This window comes from Gymnodraco acuticeps, unplaced genomic scaffold (assembly GCF_902827175.1).
Source record: "Gymnodraco acuticeps unplaced genomic scaffold, fGymAcu1.1, whole genome shotgun sequence".
Classification (NCBI taxonomy): Eukaryota; Metazoa; Chordata; class Actinopteri; order Perciformes; family Bathydraconidae; genus Gymnodraco; species Gymnodraco acuticeps.
Window position 1 is genome coordinate 8,064,706 of NW_022990590.1, and position 21,469 is coordinate 8,086,174.

The following is a 21,469-nucleotide window of genomic DNA, read 5'->3' on the forward strand; positions in this document are numbered from 1 at the left end:
CACTAGCCTGAAAAAGAGGCTTTGACGAAACCTCCCCTTTCTCTGCAGGACACACTCCTGTCTCCTATATTATAGAGTCTTTGATGTTCTCTTTCACCCTTTTATCACCGACAATAGACACAGAGAAATGCTCAGCAATCACGAGCAACTGATCTTTTGAACAAATGCCAAGAGACTCCTGAGATGGAGCTTTAATGAATGCCTCTACGTCAGCCATATTATTTTACAATGACAACTCACAGGAACACAACACCGGACCTTTAAGCTGAAAAGAAACGGACAGACCCCACAGCGTTTATTATGCGCACAAAGTGGAACAATAGTAACTTTTGATTGGAGTTTCCCCGCTAACTATTCACCATCCCACTGACTAACCTCCCCCTAGTCTTCATGCAGTTACTTGTGGTGGGTATTTACGCACTGGAGACCGCTGGCCCAGCAAAGCGACTAGCAGGCTAGCAACACTGCTGAGACCACGGCCATGCTCCCAAGCCGAAGCTTCACCCACCTTCGCCGCAACACTACACACACCCCGCTCAACGCTCCCAAGGGAACCGCCGCTAAAACCTACAAGGGAAAAACTCCACATACAACGCACCAACAAACTCACACGTGTCAGCGAGAGAAAAACAGCTGACAAAGGCTAAGAACAACTGGCAAACACTCTCCTCAAATATAATGCAAAGCAAAGCCTCTTAAAGTCATTGAATCAGTCCCAAACAACGATCTCAAATATAATGTCCTTTACACGGAAACAAAGAAACCGGCCGCAACAAACTTTACACACACGCACCAACTGCTAACACGACTCACACATATGGCAGGCTACCATCGTAGTTCTTCAACTATCTTTGTTGTTCATCATTATCTGTGATGTGATGGGATTTTCCTCCTCTCCTCTCCTCAGGTGAAAATCCTCCAGGCCAACGGTCTGCCTCGCCACCTGTCCAACTTTGTCTTCTGTCAGTATCACTTCTGGGGGCAGCAGGAGTCGGTGTTCATCGCTCCAGAGATGCAGCCGTCCAGCTCGCCAGCAGAGTCCAGAGACCCTCAGTGCACGGTGGTCTTCGACAGCGCCAGGGTAACAATTCCACTGCAAGTTTTGACGGTACACAGGGTTCAAAACATTCTTCACAATTAGGTTTTATTCGTTACTCCATCTTAACATAAATACAGCAAAGTCAATGTATGAAGAGCATTGTGAGAATGTAACACTCATATCAACAGTTGGGTTTGAAAAGAGACACAATCTACTCCATTAAGAAACAAGTGAATACAACACCAACAATGAAATGATAACAAAACAAAAGAGAGGTTATTGTTAATATAAGAACATGCACATTGGAATGAAAGATGCCTTGTTTTTTTCCCTCTGTAGGAGTTTTCGGTGTCAGTGTCGGAGGACTTTGTGGAGTTCTTGGCTGATGGGGCGGTGGCCATCGAGGTGTACGGACACAAGCAGGCCAACCACCGCAGGAACCTAGCTCTGTGGGACCTGGGAGTGATTCAAGCCAAAACCAGAACCCTCAGAGAGAGGTGACGACACACAAACACAACCCTGCAGTCCTCGAAATGATTCAAAAACACACACAAGTTCAGCTTCGAACTTCAGATGCTCCAAATACATAAAGCAACACCCCACTTGTGAATTGTGAAGCTAATAATGGGTGGAAAATATGATAAATAAACATTCTAAATACAAACCCTTCCATGTGGCTCTCATATTATCTCACAGTGTGTTAGTAATGACATGCTTTACCCTCTAATGGCAGAATGGCCGATCCACAGAAGCACCAATGTGTACTGTCATACCTTTTTAAAGGGAATTCAGCTAAGCTTTGATCTGTGTCCGTGCTCTGCAGGTGGAGCGAGGCGACCCGCCACCTGGAGCTGTGGGTGCAGCTGATGGAGCTGAACGAGGCCGGACAGTTCACCCCTGTGGAGGTTCTCCCCGCTAAAGACGTCCACACAGGGGGAGTCTTCCAGCTCAGACAGGTATCCTGGAATTGGTCTTTGTGGTTTTGTACATTTTACACACAGTATTAAATGTCTATATGTGACAATAACTATCCTACCATGTGAATCTGTTCCTACAGGGCCAGTCTCGCCGGGTCCAGGTGGAGGTGCGTCCAGTACCAGAATCTGGCACCATGCCCCTCATCGCCGCCTCCATCCTCTCTGTGTCCATCGGAGACATCAAGATCCGACAGACCCGGGTCTCCAGAGGCAGCGAATCACATTGGGTGAGGAGGAATCATCAGTATTAGAACAAGGGATTTTATGGAAATATCATGACTTTGCTCTTCAGTTTTCATGATTGACTTGTGTCTGTATTCTTCAGGGTGGGGATGAAGAGATGGACAGCTACCAGGTGTGTAAATCAGTTATGACGTAGATGCATGATGGTTTGCTTATAATGGAATAAAATGCGGTGTAATCAGCTGATGTCAAAATGCACCTCTGCCTGTGTGTGTGTGTGTGTGTGTGTGTGTGTGTGTGTGTGTGTGTGTGTGTAGGAGGCAGATCTGGAGAGGTTGAGGGAACAGTGGCTGGTGACGCTCACTCAGAGACAGGAGTATCTGGACCTGCAGCTGCAGAAGATAGTTTCCAAACCAGGTACAGCTGTGAAACACATACAGTCTAAAGAAATTGAAAAAGAACACTGTCAGGACCTTCAGGAACTCTATGGAAGCCCTGAGAGACAAGTGAGGGAAGATCTGGTGATCTATTTAAAGAATCTGATCTGATTTTGGTTGTTGTAATACTAATTGTGGCCACAAGAGGCTGAAGTGCACTACTATTTTAAGAAGTAACATGACTGCTATTGGACCCATTGTGGGAGACACAATACAACAGATGATAATAATGAACCATCATAAAGCCCTACCATAGTATACTTTGTTTTTAGTGTGAAACTCTACTCTGTGTGTGTGTGTGTGTAGATAAGTCGGAGGATGATGTTGAGAGGGAGTCTCAGCTGCTGGAGTGTCGTCTGACGCTCACCGAAGAACGCAACGCTGTCCTGGTGCCGTCGGCCGGCAGCGGCATCCCCGGAGCGCCGGTGGAGAGGTGAGTCTGAAGGGAAATCAATAGTTTATTTGATCTATTAATGAAAGGCTTGATTTAAAACCAATGCTTCCTATTCACCCTTTACAAACACAAAATGAGTTGTTGGAAATGAACCAGCTCCTATTATAACACAAGAAGATTTTTAGTTGACTGCACAACATTTCTTAGGTGAATATCGTACTTTTTACACCAAAAAAGATGGCAAATATAAAAGAAAGGATAAATGGTTGCGGTTAAAGTGAAAAAAATTGTTCAAACGTGCTCCTCTTTGCCCAGCAATAATATTCAAATGCAATCATAATATATATATGTCATAATATAACACTAGCAAAGTGGCCAATCCGTGGAATTATGAACTTTTAATTTGGATTTTTAAGTACATTTTCATAATAAAACGTATGTAATCATTTTTTAGTTAAATGTAAGCAGGTACCCTTTGCTTCCATACACTGAATTGGTCTTGAGTAGAGATCGCTGTGAGCCCGCCTGTATCTTAGGTGTTGAGTAGTGTTCATTTCGTTGACTAAAACTATGACGAAATATGTTCGTCAACGACCTTTTTTTCTATGACGAAAACGAGACGATGACGAGACGGCACCGACGGCAGTAAACAATAACTGTAACGAAATCATCATGCAATATCGTTGACGAAAAGTGACGAGACGAAAATGTAGTTCACTAAATAAAAACTATGCCAAAAATCTCTCTTTACTTTCGTTGACGAAAAATGAGGAGACGAAATATTATCAAAGATAACGTTACATTTCTGATAGTCAGTTTTTCTCCCAGCAGTTTCCATTTCCGGTGCTGCGGCTGGGCAGCAGCTGTGTGTGTCTGTGGTGCGCATTATTGGCGGTACATTTGAATTACACCGGGCAGCGGCACACTGAACTGTCAGGAAGACTCGGCTCTAACTCATGGTCTAACTAACCTTATTTAACAGAAAATAAAATGGCAACAACAGGGCTTGGGAGCAGTGGTCGCACTCGCGTTAACCGAATACCCCCCGTCAGCGCGAGTGATTGATAAATTGTGTAATCGACGGATAATAATGGATTATGACGGAAATGTTACGATCCGTCAAAATTACTGACAACGAAAAAGTCTAAAGCCACCACTGCTTGGGAGAAAGAAACGATGTGATATTTGGGCCCATTTTCGCTACAATGAGGCGGAGAAAAAAAGCGAATGCATTGTTTTATCAGAAGGGAAGCAATGTGGCCATAACACAGCTGGTGAAAATACCACAAACATGACCAGATACTCTGCAAAGCTTCTCAATCATTCAACCTGTGTTTTTCATCAAATAAGGACAAGATATAATCGTATTTATTTATATATACTAAAATGACAAATTATTGGTTTTGGCTAGACTAGTTTGACTGAAATGTTCTATATAATCTGATGACTAAAAAAGACTCAACAGTTTTCATTGACAAAAAGTAGACTAAAATAATTAGTTTTCTTTGACTAAAATATGACTAAAATGCTCAGACTTTTAGTCGACTAAAACTTGACTAAATAAAAACAGGATGAAGGTGACTAAATATGACTAAAACTAAAAAGGACATTTAACACAGGACTAAGACTAAAACTAAATGAAAAAATAGCTGACGAAATTAACACTAGTGTTGAGTAGTGGTGCACGATAATTATCGGCCCGATATTAGGAATTATGACGTCATCCCGATAAACCCGATACCAGTATTAATAGCCCCGATAATATACAATATATTTTTTGGGTAAAAAAAGAGAAAAAAATACTGCGGTGTGGGTGGATTGGGATGAGGGGCGCTTGTTTTTCACTCGGCTCCTCCCGTTTTGCCAGTACTGTGGTATTAGTGGTTTAGGAAGAGGGGAGTTCTTCACAAATCCAGCGCTCCCTAACTGCCTGGCTGTGACGTAAATGGTGTGCGGCCGTGAAGCCAGGACAGTAAACAAACATGTCGCCGGTAGTATGGGACTATTTCAAAGTTTCAGAGTTAGATAGTTCGCTTGCTATTTGTATTACAAATGCAGAAGTTCCACGAGGAGGGAAAAAAGGCAACGAGCTATAATACTTCCAACCTGATTTGTCACCTGAAACATCGCCATCGCTACGATGGTGTGTTAAAAGCGTACGAAGACGCCTACGCTGCTAAACTAGCGGCGAATCCAAAGCCAGCTGCAAAGGCACCGGGGCTTTTACCTTTCGACGAGGCTTTTGAAAAAGGCAAGACCTTTATTTGGGAAAATAAATATGGTCACTTTGAAGAGTCAAAACTGTTCTTGGCTTTGTTTTGTTCATAGTAGTAATGCTCATGTCATTTGCTCACTACTAGTCTTTTTTTTACCACCAGGTGTGCAAAAACTACAGGTACATTTAATATATATATTATATTATTATCGGTTATCGGTATCGGTCTTGAGAAGCAGGAAGTTATCAGTATCGGTTTCAAAAACCCAATATCGTGCATCCCTAGTGTTGAGTCATTATGCTGACTGTGCTGTTCCTCCACAGGGTTCCTGTTGCTGGGATGGAAACACACATACCTGTCCTGTTCCTGGATCTCAGCGGTGTGTCCTTCCTCTCTGTCTTATCTGCTCATGATTTAGCCAAATCCTCTGAAGTCTTAATAACTGGCTTTCGTCTTCCCCTGCAGCTGATGATTTCCAGTCTAGTCTCTCTGCTCCGTTGGCCGGGGGGCTGGATGCCCTCCTCAGTGGGGAGGAAGAGGACGACTTCTTTGACCTCCATATTGTTAAACACTTTGATCCAGAGGTAAGGAGATGGGTTTTCATCTCTTAAAGACACACTGTTTCTACAAATCCCAAATGTGCCATCTAGATAGTACATGTAGGGACTATCTTAGCCATTCACTGTCCCTGCTCTGTGATGTCATCAGGTGAAGGTGGAGGCCTCCTGGGACTCGACGGTGCACGAGTGTCCCCAGCTGAGCCGCGTGGCGCCGGCCGATCAGAGGGTGTACCTGACGGTCAGCACGGTGGTGCAGCTCAGCCACCCCGCCCACATGCAGCTGGTGCTCAGGAAACGCATCTGTGTCAACGTCACCGGAAGACAGGTGGGTGGCCCCGAGGCATGATGGGTAGAAGCAGTCGGACACAATGACATTTCCTTCTCAAATAATCACTTGATTGCTAAAAGAAATCATTCAGTATGTGTTTTGGTGTTTGTGTGGCAGGGTTTCGCTCAGAGTCTGCTGAAGAGGATGTCTCAGCGCAGCGCCATCCCCGGCTGTGGAGTCACGTTTGAAATAGTTTCTAACATCCCAGGGGTAAGTTCCGGATCAATGTGTGTTGATGCTCGTTTTTTGTCCATAAATTAGCCTCGAGTAGGCTGTGCTTACTGTGCATCTATCGGGTTTTTAAAGTGTATTCTGCATAGGACATGCAAATGATCAGACAGGTTGGATGTTATGTTTCAATAGCATCATTCATGAATGTGGGCCTTTATCTTCTCTTTTTACACAGCATTATTAAATACTTAATGCTGGTTGGCTACGTTCTGTGGTCTTTGCAGATTGAACAGGAACACATTTGAAGGGACGCTAAATATTTCAGGATGGTATAAATAAATGAAACCCTGGTATGGTGAGGCTTTAGAGCAGGGGTCGGCAAGCAAGTAAGTTTGGCCTTGGGCCAATCTTTTTCTGAGCCTCTAGATGGCGGGCCAGAACATAATCAAAGGCCAGAGCCTCGTCCTCTCTAGCCCCATGTCAGTCCCATGTTAAAAGCCAGGGCTATTATCTGTATTTTAACAGACTTATCTTTTAAATTGCTTCTCGTTTTGCACCGTCCCATTCAAATGAAATCGCCGTCAATCACTTTTCCATGCTCGCACCAGGGAGGGGTTACAAGGCTCGCGTCTTGTGCTGAATTCCCTTGCACTCGGACATTAGGGATTTTCTCTCATAAATGTCCGATGAGCCAAAACTTTTCTTTCAAAACAAAGCTACCAACTGGGGTGGCAGCTGGGGTGGCAGCATATGCACCGCCACCCCTCGCCCTCCATGATCAAGCGGCTTCTCCGATGTTGTTGTCAATGTCAAGTAAACATTACGTTTGAATGATTTAGTGAGCTGGTGTTATTTTTTTCAAACCACACACCGCTTGTTGGCTATTTCAGCACCACGCGCTGTCCACCTACTTATTGATCCACTATCAGCGTCAGTGCACCCCGCTGCCAGAGTGTGCCTGTGCTGCGTGTCATTCACTCTCAACATGGATAAAAGTACAATAAGAATTCTTCAGGTGTAGGTAGATTCTCTATTCGGACTTTATAGCCTATGTGCGACTGTCGGTCCAATATTGTAAAAAATAGAAAATATTATTATTATTCTCAAAATAATTTTCCTGGCCAAATAGTATTCCTGGCGGGCTGCCAACGGCCCGTGGGCCGCCTGTTGCTGACCCCTGCTTTAGAGGGATGGTTTAGATATTTTTAAGTGGGACTATAGGAGGTCCAGTAGATGGCTGTTGGAACGCCCCCAGTTTTCCCGAAGTACACAAGAGCCAGGAAGCTAACATGAATGCTAACGCAGGAGTTGCAGGTAAACAGCTGCCTCGATTAGTTTGTTTGTGTTAATGTATGTAAGTTGGGAAACAATATAGCATTATTTAAAGTCCTACAGATGGTTTTTCAGACCCCTGTCGTTTTACTTTCCGCCAAACTTGGGGCGTTATGACCTTCACCTACTGTACACTCTTTAAACTGACTACTGATAAATACCTCAAACTTTCCCCTTAACCACACTGAATAGTACCCTGAGTGTACCCTCTCCCCACAGGACATCCATGGTCCAGAGGACAGGGAGATGTTGGCCCGGCTGGCTGCCAGCACCGAGGACGACCAATCAGCTGACAGTGAGGCGGCCATAGAGAAGTACCTGCGCAGCGTCCTGGCTGTGGAGAACGTCCTGACTCTGGACAGACTCAGACAGGTAGGAAATACACTTCATGCTAATTTGTCGTTGTATTTTGACATAGATCTCCAAATATCAAATCCACAGTAAATCACCTGGTATTTGGCACCATTTACATCACCCAGAACACCTTAATGTCGGACCAGTTGAACTGTGATTGATGTTTCTCTGAAGCTTCGGCACATTAGATTTCCATTTCCTTTTTTGCTCTTTATGTTATTTTGGAAGATGTTATTAGTTGAAGCAGTTTTCTTTCCGCCCTGCCGAAATGGAAACAAATAGATCAAATGAATTTAGATGCATATAAAGCATCCAAAAGCTCAGGCATAGTGTTTTTAACAAACACATGTTCTTGTTTTTGTGTGTGTGTAGGAGGTGGCTGTAAAGGAACAGCTGGCAGTCCGAGGGAAAGCTCCCAGACGCTGCCTGAGCTCTCCAAACATCCACCGAGTAAGAGACTTCAGGTTTTCTTCTTTATTGACCCAACTAACATTTGACTATCCTCTAAGATTTCTCTGTAGTTCTGTGGCCATATTTCTTCTAACATCACTTCCATGAACTCACAGCTTTTTTTAGCACTGCTAACATAGAGTTAATTATTGTAGGCTTCTGGTTTTGTTTCTTCATGTTCCCTGGTGTTAACCTGTCTAACCAACGCTCACCACCGCCCTGGCTCTAACCCTTTAACCAGCTGTCAGCCAGCAGTCTGGATCTCTACTCCTCCACTCATAGGCTCAATGACTTTAAGGTGAGAGGCATACATCCTGTCTACTAATCTTCTCATTTCTACCAGTCATGTTTCAGTCTTCCACTTCGGTTTTTTTATTTCTTATTTACAAGAAATTCTAGTCAAATAGTTAGCTAAAAGAAATGTATAAATAGTTGAATTAGTTAGCTAATAATAATAGAATAATTGTTGTAACAGCTTGCTAAAAGCAATGGATAAATAATAATAATAGTTTCAATTTGTATAGCGCCTTTCACGAAACCCAAGGACGCTTTACAATGGGGAACAACACAAAATAATAATAATCATACAGATACACAAAATGACTAGAATTGTTAGGTAAGAAGATAAAGCTAGATCTAATGGATGAATGGTGGAAATAAATGCTGTGTATTATTATTGCATTCCCTTTTGGTCTCAAATGGAGGTCACAGTTTTCTGAGGTGCTCTTTAAGCCTCATGTGTGTCCTCCTCTGGGTCTGCAGGGCTGGGAGAGCCACCAGGACCTCTCCTATGTCCCGCCTCCATCCAGACGCACTCTGCCCAGCTCCATATCCCAGACCCTGAACCCAGACACAGGTACTGATAACACCTTTATCTCCTAATGGATTCCTTCTCTTTTTTGATGTCATCAGCTCTGTTTTTACTTTAGCCGGTGGGCGACTTTATCTGTCTTTCTGCTGTGAATCTCTTTTTGGCACTCCGTGTCTCTCCTCTTTGCCTCAAAAAGCCTTTTTCCGCCCTTGTTTTCTCAATTTCTGCACCTGCAACCTTTTCCTCTTCATCAGTGCATCCAGGCTTTGCTGAGTCTTATCTCTCTCCAGTGAAGGCTGTTCCCAAGCTGCTGAAGTCCCTGCTTCCTGGTGGGAGAGCAGCTGGTAAAGAGCAGACGCCTGTCCATCAGCAGGTACACTCCTTCACATTCAAACCTGTGTATTCTGCTCGCTGTCTGAATCTAAATATCCTCTTTACCCATCAGCTGCTAGTCCTATTTCTTCTGTTGCCATGGAAACAGAGCTTATATAGATGGAAACACATAATGAACAGATCAAGTGTCTAAGTGCTCAGTTGTTTTCAGAAATTGGAAATGTGATAAACTAATCTTTGTGTGCTCTTCCTATATGCAGCCAATTGAACAGTTGAAACAAAAAACATGTTGGCATCATCAGTTCTTACAAAATAACATTATCAGTTGTTGGACTTTGAATAAGTTTGAAAGAATCTTAAAGATAAGATATACTTTATTAATCCCAAATTGGGAAATGTTTTTGTTGCAGCAGCATGTAAAACAAAGTATTGCACTTAATAGAAATATAAACAGTCGAAAATAAACAATTATACAATATAAACTAGGGCTGAACGATTAATCGATTTTAAATCGAAATCGCGATTTGAAATGATGCGATTATCAAATTGCAAAGCCTGCGATTTTTTTTTCCATTTTTTTTTTTTTTTCTATTTTTTTTTTTTTTTTTCTTGTGTGTCAGTCATCCACACCAATCAGAAGTGCTGTGCTCCACATGTACCAGCCATTGTTAATCAATCAGAAGTAGCCCATGATAGAAGGTGATAGACAGATTGATCCAATCACCTGCCCTTTCCAAATGGCTTCCAATGGAGCTTTAGATGCTTTGGTGAAACTAACCATCTGAGTCAGGTTAGTGACGCTCCATCACATGTTTCTATTACAGGGAGAATCTTAAACTGAAGCTTGACTTTAAAGCAACCCAACGGAAGTTTCATGTAAGTTTAGTTATTTCACTCGTAGCTCGGGCTGCGGGGGTGCTAGAGATGGGAGCATGTTGATGCGACCTTCCTAGCCGGAGATATGGCCGCATTTTACAATAAACTTCCGTTGGGTCGCTTAAAAACACATATCGCAATTCGAATCGCAATATTTGTCAGAAAAATCGCAATTCGATTTTTTTCCCCAAAATCGTGCAGCCCTAATATAAACATCTCAAAATGGAAAACCGAAGAGTGGAAATATAAAAGTTGACCATGAATATAAAAATATGACTATCTGACAAATAAAACACAATTGAAAGGCATATTAAATTAGATATAAATGTGAAATGTACATTGAAGTTATAAGTCCAGTTAACAAAAGAGAAACTATGGAGCAGTGAGTTCTCGGCCAATCAGAGGTGAGTTATCATACAGAGTTATTACTGTTGGCTGGAAAGACTTCCTGTATCTGTCCGTGTGACAGTCATAGACTGTAAATAAGAAGTTGACTTAACCCTTTCGTTTGTTAGTTTTAAGCCTCGATGTTGGCACTGTGGCCTCCACCATCTTGTTTTTAGAACCAAAATTGACATGACAGTGGGATCTTGGTATAACAGAACAGCGAATAACACTTTGTGGCAACAAAAATGTGCTTTCATATACTTAAAACACATTATAATTAAGGGTTAAAGTTCCAAGACAAAAACATGGTCAAGACCAAAGACTTGTTAGCAACCTGTTTATCACAAGTTAGAAAAGGGCTGACCAGTTTAAAGAGCTTGAAACTAGCAAATGAGACCCTCAACTTTTTAGGTAAATATTTACCTAAGTAAGTGAGAGATTGGGTCATTTTCTCATAGACGTCTATACAATCTGACTTTTTTGCAACCAGTCTGCCCCTGCTGGACATTTGAAAGAATACAGGCACTTCTCATTAGGTTCACTTGTCAGACCCTATAGGTTGCTGCATGGAAAAGCTATATAACTTCCTGCTGTAATTTGCAAAATAAAGACAACCTTATACCCATTGTTTGGTTAAAATAAGATTGTAAAACATATATTTTTTTATATGACTGATCTATTTATTATCTGTTTTGATCTTTAAGTTACATTATTATTTACGAGTTTTAGGAAACTGGTAACAATTGGAACAGTCCACATGAAGAAAGAAACCTTCTGAAAATGCTAGTTTGAAGTAATATCATTATTATTACAATAATTAAATACAATTATTTTCACTAACAGCATTAAACATTGATGTGTTTTGACTCTTTTACAGAAAACACAGTTGAAATGCTCCATTAACCTAAACTAATCCAGGCTTTGATTTAGGAATAATCCTATCTGTCATTCTGATTCTTGACACACACACACACACACACACACACACACATTACTGCAGCGGGGGGTTACAACTGAAAGCATCATCACATACGCTACAAACGATGTTGATTGATGTGCTGTTTAATGTTTGTGATCAGAGCAGACGCTTAACAAACAGCCCCTACCGAGACAACAGCAGCATAGTGTGTGTAGAGGAAGTTTAATTAGGAGCAGGTGAACCCCCCCCCCCCCTTCACCACCTCTGCATTCACTGATCTCCAATCATGTGCCATCGAGACCCGGGAGTCTGCAGCTTTTCATCGCAGCCGAACACTACAGCCTCTGATTGGACTGATTAGCACCGTGAGCGGAAGAGGGGGGATCATCATGGAGATCATGTGCCGTGGTGGTGGGGATGGAAACCTCCGGGGCTTGTTGGTGCAGCGTTTGAGGCCATCGCTCTAATTACTGCTCCACTCCGACATGCGTGCCACAGATGTTTAGAAAGGTCAACACGGAGACAAAAGCCTGGAGTTATGCAAATAATAGCAGGCTGTGTGTCAATTGGAAGAGTGGTTGATTGTAACTGTGGCTGAAAAACAATCACTAAAGTGGATAGATTGTTTATAAGAAATTGTAATGTGACTTGCCCTCGAGAACTTGAGACTTGCTTTAAAAAGACTTGAAAACTGATTTGGACACGCCCCAAAAAGACTCTAAATCGTTATCTGCCAATCGATGTTCTCCTTCTCCCTGATATATTAGACCCTCCAGAAAAACGCGGGCTAAAATATCCTTGATTATTTGATCAAACATGCAAGGTTTTATGTGATTTTATGCGATGAAATTGCGGGAAGTTGCGAAATATGCGGAAAAATAAATATTGGGCTGTCTTATTTATTCTCTCTCACACACAACCTGCCACTAACGTTAAACACCTTTACTATTCAATTAAACACATTCAATGTTTATTTATTGTAAAAGCAATTGGGCTATTTTAATCTCTCTCTCTCTCTCTCTCTCTCTCACACACACTCACACACACACACACACACACACACACACACACACACACACACACACACACACACACACACACACACACACACTTCTCCGCCTCATTCTGTTTTCATTTACTCGTTCGTTATCTGACCAGCTTCAATCTTGTAGGCTACTCACTTCGTTTCTTGTAGCCCTCGAAAGGGTTTTGGAGGTTGATGCCTCGGTGAACGTGAGTTGTTTGGCTTTCTTGTCCGCAGCAGCAGAAAGCATGTTCGAATGTTTGAATGAATCAAAGTGGGTCGTCACCGTCGATGTTCTCTTATGCTCCAACACACATTTGCACGGGGTGCAGAATAGTTTCCCCCCACTTTCATGCAAGACATCGGGGTACTGCTTTGCCCGGTCTTTAGCAGAAATGTTCGTCGGTAAATGAGATGGATTAGATTTTTCATCTTGGTGTTTTCTCTCTCGTGTGAGCTCCACACGTTCACTCTACGGTGTTGTTTACCTTCTGTGATGCGCGAGCTGATGACGTTGCGTCAGCATCATCATCACTTCACGTCAAGACGAGTTAACTTTTTTTTCTCAACTTTGTGTGGAAAAATGCGGGGATTATGCGGCCTTTTGATAAATATGCGGCCTTTTAATAATCTGCGCCATTTTGCTGATTATGGGGTCAATTCTGCGATCGCAGAATCGCGTTTTTCTGGAGGGTCTATAATATAATGGATCTGGATGGCTTGTGTTGGCACTTTAAACACCACAAACTGAGTGCCATATAGATTCATTAACCCTTCACCAATACAATAAAAACATAATCCTTTCACAACAAAAGAAAGGCCCATTATTTAATAAATAAAATAAAATAAGTGAGTATTGACTGACGCTAAAAGATAACAAATAAAATAACTAAACGACAAATAAAATCTAATGTAAATCAAAATAACAGAATACAAATTGAATGGTATGTTAATATTTAATTATCACCGTACCAATGTTAATTATACGACCTTAGCCGCTTTCACACCAAGTACTTTGCCGTACTTAGTGCCCAGCACTTAGTGCCAGCACTTGGTACCAGCACTTGGTACCAGCACTTGGTACCCCCAGGGCACTAAGTGCAGATCACGTTCACACCGGAATAAATTCCCTGAGGGAGGATTAGGCAAATGAAGCCGCTGACGTCACTTCTTCTTCTGCTTTGGGTTTACTGGCAGGCCGCAAACAACTTCACAGCGTATACTGCCGCCCGAAGTCCCTGGAGTTGGGGACTGGTTTCTATGTTTTTTTTTGTGTTGCCATAAGTTATTCTCTCTCCGTTGGTGCACGGGGCTAATGCTAATAATGCTAATACCAGCAAATACAATGCTTTTCAGAGTTTTTAAGGGGCGTGGTTTGCAATTCGCCCAGCCAATCAGAAATTGGTACTTTTTTCTCCCCAGGATAGTACCACCTCTCTAGCAGGCACTAAAAATGGGTGTAAAAGTTCTCGGAACTAAGTTCTCTTTTTGGTGTGAACGCAAAATTCCAGGCACTAACGAAACTACACAGGAAAAGTACGGGTAAAAGTACTCCGGTGTGAACGCGCCTCTTAAAAGATGAATGTTTTAGTAGTACCCATTTACCAGTATCCATACAATGCATCCTTCCTTTGCAGCACAACGACCAGATGCTTTATACAGTTGCATTTACCTAGAATTCCTTCTCCGAGCCAGCTGCGAGCCGACTGCCTTTGCAGTTCCCAGGCAAATCCCAGCCTGTGGGACTCTCCTTCTCCTGTACACTACATTAAAAGGTGTTGGGGTCAACTGTCCCTTTACTTCAAATATGACTGATACACAAGTGGCAAGTGTGTCTTCATTTCATGATCCTTTTTAATCTTTTGAATATAAACACAATGTGACGTCCATTTAACAATGACTATGCAAGAGGCAGCCTTTGTTGTGCACCTGATGTGTTGTTGCCTTGCAGGTGTTCTGTCCTGATCCAGAGAGGGATAGGATAGCTGTGATTGACTTTGAGCCTCATATCAACATCTTGACTGTCGATCACAACAATAAATTCAATATGAATGTTCTATTCTGATCATTTGTCATATAAACACAGATGTGCAGTCTTATATTGTCACGGATGGTTAAGTGGCCTAGTTAGTTCTCTGTGAGGTGTCCAGAGAAGGCAGTACAGCACCATGTTCAGCCTACAGATCTGTCCTCTCTTTACAATCACAGATGAGTTTTTTCCACACAGGCTCTGCTTCTGTCTCCATGCTGAAGCTTTGTAATTCCCTCGCAGCAGCTAATCACCACTTGATGCACACTGTATAATAATGAACAGGTTAGGCTTGTATTCATATCTAATCTCCAGGCGGAAGCGGACTCAAATGACACCGACTTGCTCATGATTACATCTTGAAGTCTGCTCGACAAGCTTTCTGCACTGATTTACAGATTTAACATTGCTTCATTTAAAACGACATTCACTGAACATCTTCTATTCCCTTCCTGACGCAGAGTTTGCCTCGCATCATGGTGCAGTCAGCCAGTGTTGAAGAGGGCATGAGCAAACACCAGCAGCCGGTAAGTTCTACAACCCCAGATGGTGTTATATCTGTATGTACATTAGATGCAGGGTGAGGCAATAGCAATCAATGTTCCTTTTCAAATATTTGTATGTGCTTTCTATGACCCTATTACACGGGTGTCAGAATTGTTTTCACTAAGGGCCACATACAGAAAAACATACTAAGGTCTGGGCCACTATCTAGAGGTGAGGTATATTGCCTCATGAGTGAAGTTATAAGTTAGCAAAATCAATCAAATGTAGGTAAAGCAAACAGCGTACATCACAGCTCTCAATTAATAGTGTTTCATTTATTTTGTTACATAAAGTGTGGCAGCAAATTACTTAAAACAGATGCCTCAGATTGCTATAAGGGGAAATACAAATATATATATTTCGAGCTTCTTATATAAATAAGTTATTGGGCTTTTTTTTATCAACTAAGATTTGTTAGAACATTTTTTCCACTGAAATTGGGCTTATTAACACATGAATGCTACTGGGTAATGAATGTTTACATACATATTTAAGAAGTACAATACAAGACAAGCACAAGTTTCATGTGTGGGCCATGTTCCATACTTTTGGAATGATGCGGGCCAATTCAAAATGGACCACGGGCCATCATATGGACACCCCTGCCCTATTCAAATGAAAATATAAAAAGCTGTTGGGCAATTCATTTTCAAACCAGTACTTTGTTTGTATTGCATTTACATTTTTAAGATTGAAACAACACTTGAATATTATCCACTATACAGGATACTTTGAAAAATAACAGCTTCTCTGTTTTCATTTGAATACGGTCATAGAATACAAGTTATTAAAATGACAATTTGGATTACTGCCTTTTTATGTTTACTCAAAGAACACAATTATGTGGAACATTTACAGTTCTATTTTCAAGGTTAAATTATGTTTTTAAAAGTCCACTATGGGCCTCCATAGAAACACTTTACTCAACCATATTCCTCTGCATCGATCTGTTTCAAGAATGGATCCTACAGAAACAACACCAACCTGGCTGTTTTTAAGACTTAACTTTTACAATGAATATTATACGGCTACATTATTATTTATTGCATTCTAATTATTATGTCTTTAGGATTTCAATAAATTCTACATTGTGTTTGTGGGATTTAGTTGATTTTATTAAACTCATGGTTTCCCTTAGGTTCCCATTGAGGCAATCATTCCTGACCTCCAAACAGAGAGCCCCAGATCCAAGCCCCTCCCACCGCCAATCATCCCGAAGACAGAAGACTCCTTCCCCAGCCCGACCAGCGAATCATCGAGCGGGTACATTTCAACAAACATGTCTATAGCAACGCTAGCAGATGTCTACACCCTGAGCTGGGACCTGCCTCCCTCTGACGTCATGGAGGCGCTTTCAGATGAAGAGGATGCAGACGACGGAGTGACATATTACAACCCTTACCCTGAGTCAATCTTTCGTAAGGATCAATCAGAGCCTCAGGAGTCATTTCTGGTGTTGGACCATGAGGCAGCTCAAGAGAGGCCTGACTCGCCACCGTCCAAACCAGACGTTACTCCGTCAGATTCAAACCTGAGTCAACAAGAACCAAATGAGTCTCCATCGGTCCAGGAGCAAAATGAGTCTGATTCAGTTGCAGAATCACACTTATTACAAGAGTCAACAGTTGACAATGTTGCATCAGAACAATTAGACCATTTTGAGCCACTTGAAGATTCAATGCTAGTAGAAGAGAATGAAACAAAACAGACAGAAATTCCACAAACGGAAGACCCAAAACCAGAAGCTCCTTCAACAGAAGAACTCGAGTTAGCTGCCACCGACGAGACAGAAGCTGAACTGTCACTCCACCATGAAACACAACCATCTGCACCAGAAGCTCAGTCTGAAACAATTGTCCAAGACCAAACAACCTGCGACACTTCTGAAGATCCAACCCCAAAACTGGTCCCAGCTGTCTCAGAAGTCCTGGTTCCAGTTCCTGCCCCATCAGAAGATTTGGTTCTTCTTGCTTCATCCCAAGAACTGTCACCCCACCATGAAACACAACAATCTGCACAAAAGGTTCCGTCTGACCCAGCCGTCCAAGACCAAACAACCTGCGACAGTGTCCAAGTTCCAACCGAATACCTGGTCCCAGCTGTTCCAGAAGTCCTGGTTCCAGCTCCTGCCTTATCAGAAGATTTGTTTTCGGCCTCATCCGAAGAACAAGCCACCACTGAGGCCTCAAACCTAAAAGACAGCTCCGTCCCGCCTTCATCCTCAACCACAGATGACGTCCAAGAGGAAGAACCTGTGGATGGGTCCAATAAAACTTCCTCAGCAGATTCTCTGTCCAGCGTTCAGCCTTCCAAACCTGACACCGCAGTTGCAAACCCCTTCAAGATCAAGAAGGTGAAATCTTCAGACCTCAAGTCCTTTCAGTGTATTGTGGGAGAGGAGGAGGATCAGCTTGGGCAGATGGACCGGGCCAGTAGTCTCGGAGCAGGACTAAACCTCTCTGTGCCCATGGAAATCCTGGAAATCATCTCAGACTCCGAGGAAGGAGATGCAATGTCAGTTCTTCCTGACTGGTTGAAAGAAGGGGAGTTTGTGACCGTGGGGAACAATAAGAACGGCACTGTGCGCTACCTTGGACCCACAGATTTCGCAGTGGGAACCTGGGTGGGAGTGGAACTGGAGGTACCGGCAGGTGAGTAGAACAGCACCCAACTTGTTTCTTTCTGGATCATTGTAAATGACCTTATTGAAATCTATACATGTATTATACATACGCGGTGTTTCCACTGCCTGGTATTGCTCAGATTGAGTCGACCACATTTTGTAGCAGGTCTGATTCTCTATTTCGTTATCCACTGCGTATAGTGCAGTGGTTCTCAAAGTGGAGGGGCGCAGAGGCATGCCAGGGGGGGTGCGAGAGACCAGGAGGAAAAATGGTTATAAAAAATAAAATAAAAAAATCATAATTTGAAAAATTATTGATTCGAAAATAATATGATACAGTACTATTACGTCTGGGTTTTTGTGTTTCATTAAAGCTCGGCTCTGTGTGTGTGTGGAACTATGGGATTAGTTTTGTATCATAAAGATAACGCAACACTTTCTCAGAATAAAGCAAAACTATGAGTTTAAAAGAAGAAAAAAACTGAGTCAAAATAAAATACATTTCAAAAATCATGTAAACTATAAGTATTTTTTCTTTGTTTTAACATAGGTTTTTGTTTTCAGTTCTTGTTTCTTCTTTCTCAATGATCAGACTTTTGCTCACGCTGCAGCTCTTCTCGTTTACGCTCCCTTATTTTTTGATTGAGATTCTGACACAAACCTCCCAGGTGGGCGGGGACTTTCAGGGGTGTGTCCCCATTGGCTACTCAGTTTTTGAGTGACAGCCCACTACACCACAGATCATACAGTCCAACTCATGCAGCAAATTCCGGAGTCCACTCGGCCACGTTTGTGTCGGTGTCTCCTGGGGAGTTTTCATGAACATATCGGACTTATCTTATGGATTGCTGTGCATTATACTTGTGTTGTGTAGTTTATACTTTATTCCAACTTAAAATATTGTAATACCTGAACACACTGCTGCTGTTAAATAATTCCCCAATTTGGGATTGATGTCTGTCTGTATGTCTATTTATTTTATAGATAAAAAAAACAAACACATCTATGTATTTTCAAGCTAAAGGTGATACGCAATATAAACTGTATACTAGGGGTGTAACGGTTCACAGAAGTCACGGTTCGGTTCGTACCTCGGTTTGGGGGTCACGGTTCGGTACGGGTTCGGTACAACAAGAAAAAGCAAAAAAAAGTCCCAAATGCATAATTACAGGTTTGTTGTTATTTATGTTTGAACAGTAGTGCAAGATTCAGTATAAAAATAAGGAACTCATTTTGAATAATGAACTGTATTAAACAGTTAAAAACAAACCATACACACTCAGATGGCCATATTATCTATAATGGCTGATGTCAAACAGAAAGGTTTCATCAAGCTGTAAAACTAAAAAGAATGTCTTGAAAATATGACATCATAAATAATAAAAGTGTTTCAAGAGCGCAAAGTCGTTGAAAAACATATGCCAAAAGCTTCCGTTATTTATTTTGGTCTCTCGGCTCTCATGTCTCTTGGCTTCTTAAAAACAGCGGGGATCAGCTGTTGAACTGCTGTTGTCTTTTGCCGGACTCAGGTGATTGGCAAATCTGGGTGATGCCTTCTGATATGATTTAGCATGTTTGGCGTGTGTTACCATTAGCATACCGCACCACTGTAGAACAACGCCGACACACCGTCCTCGTCCAATCCACCACTCGCACACTCCATCGTTATTGTAGTCCACAGGGAACCCGAAATGTTCCCACACAGCTGATTTAAAAGAAGCAGGTGGGTTCTAGCTCCTGTGTGTTATCTGAAATCGCAATACTAACTTTTCTTCTTCTTGTATTTTGTTCGTTTTGTTGTTGTGTTTCTTCTTGTTCTTCATTTGTTGTTTAAGGGCGGCTGGCAAACAGCTTTTAGGCGCAATACCGCCCCCTGGATTATATATAGTGTAGTGGATACTGCCCTGAATGACAGACTTTTTTCCCACTCGTAAAAAAAAGGCGTATTCGTCGTGGACTGCGTGTGCCGAACCGTGACGGTACGGGACGAATACGGATACCGTTACACCCCTACTGTATACTGTTATTTTTTAAAAGACATTTAATTTCAAAAGCATATATTGCTATGTTTAGGACAAACAATTAAAGACTGCTTTAATTTAACAAATTCTACAATATAAAAGTGGCAGATTTTCTTTATTAAACAGAGCAGACCTAGGCTGCATACCAACACCATTAGGACCATGCTCACATCTCACTATGTTGGTCTGAAGAGCTGAAGCATTCATACACAATTGATACAAACTGTGTTGTCTCATTCTATATCCTGAGCTCTCCCCTCAGTCAGAGGAAGTGGGAAACGGGATAAGACCTCTGGACACCGCACTGTCTCAATGATCCACACTGTTAATATGAGAGGAAAATAATGTTTTAGGAAATGAAAAATATGAAGTTAACAAGTAAAACACAGCTCAGGGGCATCATGGACGGTAGGTTTTCCTACAAAGTTAACTCAACCTCCATTGATTTCCATATCAAATTAGCGTGTTCATAAAATAAGCTATCATGGCTTATACTTGCATATCTAAACAGAATCATGAAAGCCTGTTGGTAGAGTCAGGCACACGAGTCCATTTGAGTGTGTGCGCCGGTGTCTGAACGCTCACTCACTCCTAGCTATGTAGCTAACTGTTAGTGGAAATCAGGTGTGTAGTAGAGGAGGGTGCCCAACTGATTGCAGCAGGTGGAGGTTGAGCCGGGAGCCAGGAGTGACAGCCACCACGCCCACACAGACAGGGAAAGGGAAAACACACACAAGGGAGATGGCTGGAGAGTACAACCACCACAGTACCCCCCCCCCCTTAAGGAACACCTCCAGGCGGTCTACCAGGGTTATCCCGGTGGAAGTCCCGTACCAGGGACGCGCCCACGATGTTTCCCCGGGGAACCCAACACCTCTCCTCTGGACCATAGCCTTCCTAATCCACAAGATATTGAAATCCCCTTCCACGGCGACGAACGTCCAACAATCGCCTGACGGTGTAGGTTGGGTGATCATTGATGATGCGGGGGGGTGGGGGAACACTCACTGGAGGAGACAAGGGGCTGCTGGCAACAGGTTTTAACAGAGACATGAAATGTCGGATGAACCTTCATGTGTGGGGGAAGCTTGAGCTTGACTGCAGATGGATTGATAACCGAGTCGATGATGAAGGGGCCGATATACCGTGGAGTGAGTTTCTTCGACTGGGAGATCCTTGGAGGAAAGCCAAACACTCTGACCTGGTAAGTAGTTGGGGGGCCGGGGTCCTGTGGCGGAGCGGAGCAGGGCGGCTCGGGTGTCCCTCCACAGCTTACGACTGCGACGAAGGTGGGTCTGAACGGAGGGAACAGCAACTTCCTCTTCCTGGGCTGGAAACAGGGGTGGTTGGAAACCCATGGCACAATGAAAGGGTGAAATACCTGTGGCTGCATTTGACAGGGAGTTGTGGGCATATTCAATCCATGGCAGATGTGGGCACCATGACGAAGGGTTCCTGA

The 21,469-nt window shown here is 42.6% G+C and overlaps 1 protein-coding gene across 5 annotated transcripts in view; it reads left to right on the forward strand.

Moving 5' to 3' along the window:
* The window catches only part of LOC117554210 (kinesin-like protein KIF13B), a 44,962-nt gene that overhangs the window by 20,470 nt on the left and 3,023 nt on the right, over nt 1-21,469 (forward strand). Inside the window, exons 17-34 of one of the 5 annotated variants that reach the window (XM_034228516.1) lie at nt 908-1,108; nt 1,379-1,536; nt 1,863-1,995; nt 2,097-2,243; nt 2,342-2,371; nt 2,517-2,616; nt 2,943-3,069; nt 5,570-5,625; nt 5,712-5,830; nt 5,955-6,131; nt 6,252-6,344; nt 7,857-8,009; nt 8,364-8,441; nt 8,683-8,739; nt 9,204-9,297; nt 9,507-9,625; nt 15,282-15,347; nt 16,505-18,017. In XM_034228516.1, the coding sequence (XP_034084407.1) occupies nt 908-1,108; nt 1,379-1,536; nt 1,863-1,995; nt 2,097-2,243; nt 2,342-2,371; nt 2,517-2,616; nt 2,943-3,069; nt 5,570-5,625; nt 5,712-5,830; nt 5,955-6,131; nt 6,252-6,344; nt 7,857-8,009; nt 8,364-8,441; nt 8,683-8,739; nt 9,204-9,297; nt 9,507-9,625; nt 15,282-15,347; nt 16,505-18,017 (3,421 nt within the window). The remainder of the gene's footprint in view (nt 1-907; nt 1,109-1,378; nt 1,537-1,862; nt 1,996-2,096; nt 2,244-2,341; nt 2,372-2,516; nt 2,617-2,942; nt 3,070-5,569; nt 5,626-5,711; nt 5,831-5,954; nt 6,132-6,251; nt 6,345-7,856; nt 8,010-8,363; nt 8,442-8,682; nt 8,740-9,203; nt 9,298-9,506; nt 9,626-15,281; nt 15,348-16,504; nt 18,018-21,469) is intronic. The other 4 variants (XM_034228518.1, XM_034228517.1, XM_034228519.1 and 1 more) reach the window with 4 other exon arrangements.